Genomic DNA, 9702 nt, shown 5'->3' on the forward strand with positions numbered 1-9702 from the left:
TAAATCTTTAACTCACATTAAAACTCACTTATTCGAATCTATTAATAATATCTATAGAAATAAAAAAAATAGGTTTGATTGCCGGCAATTGTACGTTGCAATCCTTAACCAATTAACCCTTGTCTCGAGGATGGCGCATTTGGTCGATACAACGGCTCGATTGGTCACGCCAGCGGATAAAATTAGCATAGGCATAAGTGGGCACGATTTTTTATAGCATCGGTTAACGCATCGTGCAACCCTCTGCACTGTCGAACCTCATTGTCCCGCTATTATGTCACCGTCGAAGAGGGACGTTAATTCGGCGTCGAAGGGTAGCTAATGTTATGCAAATCTCTCATTAACGGGCCGTCATTTGAAACACGACGACGTTTTCAACGTTTGTCCGTTCCAGCGACGCGAATGCCTCGTTTAATTAATCTCGAAACGATTTAAACGTTAACGATTTTCGCCACCGCGAATAATAATTACGAGGGCGATCGATTATTCGTTGATTCATTCTTCAACCGATCCCGGCTATTCGTCATTTCTTCAAGAAAAAAAAATGAAACGCGACTCGACGAGAGAAGTTTACAACAATGAAATCACATCGATCGATTAATTAATACACAGCATCGACATCGATACACGCAGAAGATATTATCCCGATATTAACGATCATTCCGCCCGATAACGATCATTATTATCGCATTGTCTAAGTACCGGCGGCTTGTCAAGCGTGTCACCACTAATTGTCGCTTTCGTATGCCCGAAATGTTCCCCGCTAATTGCATTCCTTACTCAATTTCCATTACAGAATGGCTCCTCCGCTGACGCGTATCTGGACACGAGGACTGACAACTTTACAAGTGATTCTCGGTACCGGTTCCAGCCTTCGATCGAGAGATACCGTTGGGTTACCAGGAAGGTGTAGGTAGGCTAAGTGGTGTCTTCTCGTGTGCCCCATTGTTGTTGAAACGGTTAAGTTAATCCCGCTGCTCGATCGTGCCGATAAACCGGAGGGGGGAGGAGGGTTAAATAAGGATTAGCGCGGTGACTCGACGAGATTTAAGGACAGGTTGTTCCCTGTCTTCGAGCCTGGAACGGAACCCGATCAACCGAGCTGTCCTCCGCTTTTTTCTCCAAATCTCGATCAAATTTCCGATTCGGGAATCATCGCGTGAAAAACCTCCTTCCCTCCCTCCAGCTGAGGGAAGAGCGCCGGTAGATCGGTATCTGAACCTGTTAAAGTGACGTTAAAAGGTGGTCACTCGTTAAGACAGAGATAGAGAGAGTGACCGTCGGATCGGAACTAGTTTTCTTGCCTCCCGAGAGGTTATAAAGGTTGCGTGACTGTAATTTTATCTCTCGAATTTCTCACAGTTCATCTCGGAAATCGATACTTGGACTGGATACAGTCTAGAAACAATCTTCGGCATGGTGGATACTTCCTCTATTATTTCTATTCTACGCGAAGAGAGCGAAAGAAGGAATGGCGAATCGATGGAGAGATCCAGAGAAAATTCAACGAAGCTCTCATTTCTCTCAGGATAGTAGTAGTAGTAGTAGTAGTAGTCCTCTTCTCATAGGTATTGTATCTGTAGATTTCTCGATTGCCTCTCTATCGGGATCGAGACAACTACGGATTCAGCGGAGTCTCTGGTTGGATTAGATTCTGCCGGCGAGGCGGTGTGTAATCATGGAACGACTACAAATCTCCCGACCCCTTCGTGACCAGCTGTACACGGGTTGCTGGGTCGGGTTCGTAGCCTGTTCAGAAAAGGGTGTTCTCGCGTTGGTTCATCACGGTGGCCACGCACAATACACGCGCGTTTTTTTCTTTTTTTTTTTTTTTTTTTTTGTGTCATCACCGCGACTGACACAACGAGAGAATGTTCTTTCACGAAAGGGGAGATGGAAATTAAGTGGCTATTTCATGGTGCTAATTATGACAAATAGGGCAGACTTTACGATCTCGCTATTAATCTCGAAACGGAGTTCCGTTTCTCTTCGTTTCGTTTCGCAATCGTTACAACCGATTCGACCTAGTTTCTTAAGAAATTGAAGCATCGAACAGTTCCCACCAATGTTTCATCCACTTGTTCGATTAAATAGGGAATATCGCGATAACGATGGAATTAAAAGTGAAAAAAAAAGAAAAAGAACGAGGTACATCTTAAAGATAGATCTTAATCAAATTATTCGATCGCGATATTCGATTATCAATTCTATTCCGATGAATTTTATAAGAATAATCTAACATGACAATCGACTTGTGCAAAAGAGTGTAAAAAAGATTATCGGACACTTGATACGTGCGATTATCGACACGTGCGATATAAAACGCGCTGCAAGTATATTTTTACTCGAAAGTTCATTGCACCGTTACTCGTTGCTAAGCGCGTCAGAATATCTTCTCGAATTTGAAAAGAAACTTTCGTATGTGCTACCGTATATTATATCGTATATTGTCTACGAGCCGCGCTTCGTAGTTTCATTCACGACTTTCTCTTTATTTTTACGCCTAATCTTCGTGTACGAAAAGATTGATCAATCGAATATACGTGTATACGAAATATTAACAAATAATACGGAACGGATGATCGGTAGAAATGTTAATTATAATATTAATCAAATAATTGTTACGATATTACTCGTGTTTCATTTATATATACACATATATACGCGCATAGGTATCTACGTTTAACCGCAGAGAAATTGAAATTACACGTCAAAGCTGCGATTTTAATTACGATGATTAAAAGATCGATCGATGCAGAGAGTTCATTTCATAACGCGAAACACCACAATCAACGTTGAGATTAATTTAATCTTCAAACCACGAAATTGTGTTACGGGAACCGGTTACATGCCGTAATAAGTGAGACTTTTCACAACAGGCTCAGTGGTCTAGGGGTATGATTCTCGCTTTGGGTGCGAGAGGTCCCGGGTTCAAATCCCGGCTGAGCCCGTTTTTTTTTTCTCTTCCCCTTTCGTTCGACGATGTATTTTTTTTGTTTTTTTTACTGATGCTATCCCTTCCGCCAAACGTAATACGATTACATTTTATACGAATTAAAAGTACAAGTTTTTTTTTTTTACGGTCAAAGAGTACGTTAAAAAAGTCACGCGAATGAATTTTCATTATTTCCATCAAGTTGGTTCGTGCTTTTAATTTAACATGGATTGTTTTGCGACCATTCTCAAATTGAATTATTTCACATTCGAATCGTGCGAATGTTAAATAAAGAGGAGAAAAAAAAGAAAGAAATAATTTATTTAATAATTATTTCTTTTTTAAAAATATAAATTAGTTTTAAAAATATTTGTTCTCTACGTGTACTCGCGAAATTACATATATATATATATATATATATATATATATAAATATGCAAAATTGCATCCGTCTCTTCGCATACGTTACATTTATTACGCATAAAATTTAGACGCGTCGAGCATTCGTAACAATTTACGAATATTTCGCGTATCATTGCGTACAAACCAACCACGATGAGGCTCGTAAACAATTACGAGCAGTCTGCCTCGTATATCATCCGCTACGGCAGATGCTCATTTGCATTTCTACAATTTTATTATTTCATTATCCCGTAACTTTCAAACACTCATCTCCAGACCAGGGATATATATATATATATATATACATACGAACCGTTTGTGCATCTATTTCTACTTACGATTAAAATGAAAAAGGATGAGACGTCTCGTTTATATCCTCTCTTCCTAGAGGATAGAATTTCTATTCGAGTTTCTCGTGTAGACACAAAGCGGATCGTAACAAACGGAATCGAAAGGACGAATTTCAAAGAAACAAGTGGAAATATTACGTCGATCCTTATATTATTACAAACGATCTTTAAACATGAGTTGAATTCGAATCTGAAACCTCGAAAATTCAAAATTTATTCTCCTTCTTTTTATTTCTTTTACTTAATATTTATATATTTTGCTAAGAATTAAAATGAATGAATTAAATTTTCATTTCTATTTTTTTTTCTTTTTTTCTCTTCGTTGCCTTCAAACTCGCCGCAACGATCTTTTCTTCCTATTTTTCCTTTCCATTTTCGTGGAATTGACACCGTTAACTCTTCGACGCCAGGATGATCGTCACGCTCGGCCACGTTTTACGGTTATAAATCGAATCGACGAAGCTTAATTTCCTGAAAGTTGCGTGGCAGAATTAGACGAAGGCAGATGCGTGGGACACGCGTGCGTGGTTCACGGTTTAATAAGAAAATCAAACGGCGCTCGAGGAGAGCGATAAGGCACCTGCCACGTGTAACGATCCCCTAATGACTCGTCGGAACCGTGTCTCTATTATTCTTCTCTAGAAACCGGAGGGAAACCGGGTCACCTTCCAAAACTTGATGCTTTTCCACGGATCCCCGCTTATTGAACAAATTTTCTCTCTCTCGTAGATGAAATTCCCCTCCGCTAATAATAATAACAGAAAAGTAGAATAACATTGTAATAACTGGAGCGAACGATTAATTATCAACTCGGATAAAAGATAAACGATTTGGAAGGATGATTTTCCAATGCTTCTTTTTCAATTCGAATTGAAATTGGTTTCCATCGACGACAAGTTGCCGCGTATTCCTCGCCTCGAATTGAATGTCATCGAGGTGTGTAGAGTTTTTTAAATCGAATTCAGGTAAAAGATTCGCCCGTGTTGCGTTGTTGTGGGCGGTGCAGCGGAATTATTCTCGTGTCATTGGTCGAGGACAGTGCGCGTAGCTGCGGTGGCTTACGTTGTTGGCGAGTGCAGTCGATCGGACAATGCGGCCGCCTCACAATGAGAAAGCTGCGCCGTTCGTCTCCACGTTTCCCTGAAACGTTTAGACGTTTTGTGCACCGTCATCGTCGTAAGGCGGCGAAATGCCTTCCTCAAGACGGAGGGACGAAAGGAGGGGACAAAATGGAGCGCGCGTGAGCGCGCCAACCATCCATAATAATTCGTTCTTTGTAAAGATTCGTATTCGTTCACTCGTGAGACGTGATACGAGTTTTAATCCGAGATCTGGTAAAAAATAACGTCGACGAAAGAAGACTTTTCGTTACTCGACGTCGCGGATAGGAAGGAAATCGAGTTTAACGACGGTAAATATATTTTAACGATTTTCTCAAGGAGGAAGAGAGAAATGATTTCGTCGTTGTATACGCTTCCACTCGAAAATGATAAAAATCCGCGCGAGATACGAGGCGGATTAATCCTCGTATAATCCCGGGTTCAGGTATTCAAAATTCAGTATCAGGCTCGCGTCGAATAAATTCCAAAGTGAGCGCAAACAACGCGAGCGCCCGTTATTCCAGAACGGGTGGAATTCTGTCCGCGTGTCGCGGAGAAGAAGCGCGCCCTTTGTGGGGAAGAAAAAATTCGTTACGGTACTCGTGGCGCGACAACGTTAAAAAGGGATTCCCTGCATTCACCGTTGAAACCGCGCGCCTCGCCATTGTCCCCCCGCAATGGCAAACACGAGAAAACGGTTTCAACTTTCGAGTGCCCGCACCGAGCCGTGGCCGTCGCTTCTACTCTCTCGTCTCGTCACCACCACCCGGAGTGCTTCCCCCTTCGACGAGAGCAACCCCCGCCATTCCGCTACTCGAGTGCTGTCGCGCTCACTCTTTTCAACTTTGATCGAGCGCCTCTTCACCGCGCATAAGATGAAATGAATTAGCGCTCCGGAACCGGAAAGCCTCGCTTCACCCTCCTCTCCTTTCTAATCCCTCCTCGCCCCATCTCCTCTCTCCTCCTCCTCTTTCGCTCTCTCTCTCTCTCTCGTTTCCACGCGCGAGAACCGTTGCGGTTTCCCTTCAATTTTTCTTCACGTTCGTACGCGCGATCCAATGGAATGGAACCATGTCGTGCGAACGAACCCGTCCAACGATCGTGTTCACGATCGTTTACGAAAACGCGCAACATGTTCTTGAACATCTTTCTCGGTTGAATTATTCAACCGGCTCGAACGATCCGATTTCGAGACGGGAACAACCTCGATTCCAATATCGTTTTCGACGCGGCGCATCGATACGGGCCATAATTACAATTCCAATAGTAATCAACACCGCGTAATAAAGGCCAATGAGGCTACGTTTCCCTCTTTAACGCGATATTCCTCTCTTCGAATCGATTAATTTTCACCGAGTTTTGAATCAAGCCACGAAAGATCCTTCCGATTCTTCGTTAATTTTTCGCCTTTTCTCAAATTTGTCCGTCTTCTGATTTTGATTTTCATTTCTCGCCCCGAAATTCTCGATCCCCTCTTTCTTCCTCTCTTCGTCTATCTACCTAGTCGACTTTGAAACTTTGATCGAAGCGTCGAGATAGATTCGTAATAAAGGAACTGGCTTCTCTCGTATCTGCATATCGTGCATTAGGATCGGATTGAATTCGAGGCGAATGACGAGGCCTGTACACGCCTGAGGGTCTGGAAAATTGAATTGCCGCTCCGGCCACCGCCAGTCGCAGAATCATTTGCCCCGATACACGGAATTCGCTCGAATTCGCCACTAGAAATGGAAATCTGCTCCGTTTGAATGAAGAAGAAGAAGAAGAAGAAGAAGAAAAAAGAACGAAGGGGAAAAATTGACGAGAGAAAATTGTCGAAAGTAATCTTTATTTCAAAGTTTACTATTCGATGAGATAACGTGTCGCGTTTCCGTCACGATCTGTTGATCACGAACGTCGCGTCGTTGTTTCGCAGGAGGGAGAGTAAGTTAAGTAAGTAGATTGCGCCCCAAGAAAATCGTATTTTCGAGACGAAATTCGCTGCATGCCAAAGCGATAATGTGATTACGACTACGTTGATGTACATACCCCTTTCATCTCTTAGCTTGGCGCGCGAGGAAGGAAAAACAATTCCCTTTGTGCCCCGAGTCAAACAAACGAAACACGAACGAGAGGAAGGAGTGCTTCGATCGTTATTCGCGCACCGCGAAATACGGATATTTCCCTCCGATCAACTTCTTCTCCAAACCTCTTCCCTTCCTTCCTCCCATGGAGGAGCGTAATTTTTCAACTAATCGGGAAAACTCGAGCGGGTGAAAATAGCGAAACGTTACCTCGAGGCTCGATCGAGGATTCGATTCGAGTTCCATCGAAATGTTCGAGGTATATAAAATAACGTTAAAAACATCGAGCGGTAAGTAAACTCGAAACCTATGAATCAAAGAGGAAACCGATCCTTTGAAACCACCGCTCTCCTCTCTCTTTAGAAAAAAAGAAAGAGAGAAAGGAAAACGAGGCGCGCGAACCTTGCTGAATTTTTTGATTCCGACTTTTTCCCTTAAACGGTCGCTCATTCTTGGCCGCGGATGAATGAGGCCCCCGAGTACGAAACCTCGAGGATTCGTGAATGGAATCTGGAGCCTGGTGGCGGAGGTGAGGAAAAAAAAAAAAGACAGCCGGTTTTCATTGGTTCGCTCACCCACAGCGCGAGTAGCTCACAAGTGTCCCATTGTCGATCGACGAGGATGCGAGAGTGCCTCCGCCCATTGTCGTCGTCCTCGTCGTCGCTCCTTAACACCATTAACTACGTTTTACCTTAAATTTGACCCAAAGTGGGGGCCTCTTGACAAATTTCCAGGATTTACGGCATCACACCCGATTTCACGTCGACAATGACGCGCCCGTTCATCGCCGATTCTTTTCCACGTCCCTTGCCACCTTTGCTGCCTCCTCCTCCTTCTTCTCCTCCTCCTCCTTTTTCATCCTTCGTCCAATTCTTCTCGCTCTCTTAATCCGTTTTATAATCGCGGCTTAACAATCGGAAAGTGGACGGGGTAATTGGCAACGGGCTAACGACGACGATCCCGTTTCACGTATCCATATTTACTAATTAATGATCGTTAACTCGTTCCATCCGTGTTTTATTTATCACGAGTAATCCACGATGAAAATATTGTAGCTCGTGAATTTTTATAGATTCCCCGATCCCCTGCTGGTTGAAAATTGAAAATTTGTTTCCGGTTTTATTACTTGTTGGAATGGACGACCTTTCATTCGAATTCTGCCAATGCGTTGTACGAAATGAGAGATGCAAGAAGATCACCGATAAACATTTCGATCCAATTTTTTTTTGATAGATATAAACAACTATCCACGTTGTGCTGTGCAAATTAGATCGGATCAAATTGCCTTTTTTTTCGTTCGATGATAATTTTTGTAATAGGGGAATCGATATAATCGTATGATTCACTGGCTTACCGCTGTGGCCGAATTTTAAGCAACAACGCTACGATTCGATGAAATTGGCACGAATTATCTCGTTTTACATTATGAAATATTTATCGCTTGTTCAACGCGTAATTCTTTCATAAACTTCTAAATTAACACGTATTTTACATACGATTGCTATTTATTATCGTTTCAAGTTGGAAAATTATGAAATAAATTTCGAATGAAATTACGCCATCAATCGCGTATCGTTCGTATATACGTAAACGAGCTAACGAGGGAAACGTCATAAGACGTTATTTATCGTGTAAAAAAGTAACGGCGATATTACGGAACGTAATACTCCATAACGAGGGTATTCAAAATGGCATCGCATCGAGACAAATTTCAATGATTTCAATTTCAATCATTTTATTTTTTTCCTCGAAACGTATACAGCGTTTTTCTTCTCCTTCTATCGTACAAAAATATATTATATACAATATTTACAAGACTTACGTAGATCGCGTACACAATAACGATACAACGAAAACACGCGAATCCCCTTCTTCCTCTCCCTTTCAAATCTTATTTTCTACGAATTAACGATCCTCTCCACGGTGTGCTTGGTGCATCCTATACCCCTGAACACAGGCGCGATAGCAGTGTCTTGAATCGCGTTTCGATAAAGCGACGGCGACCCATCGACCCGTCTCTTCTTGTCCTCCGCTTCCTCCTCGGCCTCCTCGACCCCGTCCAACCTCCTCTTCGACCCTCTCGACAAACCGTGAACGTCCCTCTCGTAACCGATCACCCCCGCAACGTTCAATCCCTCCTCCGCCTCCCGTAGAAATCGTTTCGAGTTGTCCGCCCCCGGGAAAGATGGGAACGAGCGGTCGAAACGATCCGCCATTTCGACGTTCGACGTTTCCTCGACGTTGCCAATCGCAACGTCCACGGATTTGTCCGCGTTTCTCGTGATCGACCTCTCATCATCCTGCTCGCATTTCCGACTCGACGAATCGTCACCGCACACCCCCTCCTTCCTCTTCCCGCACGTTCGAAGACAACAGCATTTCTGACTCTGGCCCGAGGGAAGATCCTCCTTCTTGTACTTGACCCTACGATTTTGGAACCATATCTTCACCTGCTTCTCCGACAATCTCAGATTCGTCGCGATCTCTATTCTCCTGAGCCGGGACAGGTACATGTTGGAGGCGAATTCCCGCTCAAGTTCCAACAACTGGGTGCTGGTGAACGCGGTTCGAATCCTCTTCGAGCTGTTGTTGATGGAATTGGGCGACTTGGGGGGCGGCGTCGGGGTGCTGTTGCGCGACGGCGACTCTCCTGCCGCTGAAACGTCTGAACAGAAGAATAAAATTGGCGGTGAGAACTTTTCGTTCGTCCCTTTGGCGGATAAATTGGAGAAGAGATTTACCGGAAAGTCTGCTCGCAGAGGTGTTTAAAGGGGATGGAGGGCTGTGGCCAGGTATCGGACGTAAATTCGCCAAGGCAGGCGGGCTAATCGGAACCGGAACGGGCATCGCGGG

The 9702-nt window shown here is 43.6% G+C and overlaps 1 protein-coding gene and 1 non-coding gene across 2 annotated transcripts; one reads left to right on the forward strand and one right to left on the reverse strand.

Annotated features, from left to right (window-relative positions):
• Positions 1–2878: 2878 nt before the first annotated feature.
• Positions 2879–2950, forward strand: Trnap-ugg. The gene has a single exon. It is a non-coding gene; the product is annotated as a tRNA-Pro (tRNA).
• A 5612-nt stretch (positions 2951–8562) lies between these two features.
• LOC102674277 (homeobox protein Hox-A2-like) lies at positions 8563–9614 on the reverse strand (the record flags this gene model as incomplete). Its single annotated transcript, XM_031513631.1, has 1 exon — positions 8563–9614. A coding segment is annotated over one exon (867 nt), but the record flags the coding sequence as incomplete, so codon positions are not given.
• Positions 9615–9702: the final 88 nt, after the last annotated feature.

This window comes from Apis dorsata, unplaced genomic scaffold (genome assembly GCF_000469605.1).
Source record: "Apis dorsata unplaced genomic scaffold, Apis dorsata 1.3 scaffold_683, whole genome shotgun sequence".
NCBI classification, from domain to species: Eukaryota; Metazoa; Arthropoda; class Insecta; order Hymenoptera; family Apidae; genus Apis; species Apis dorsata.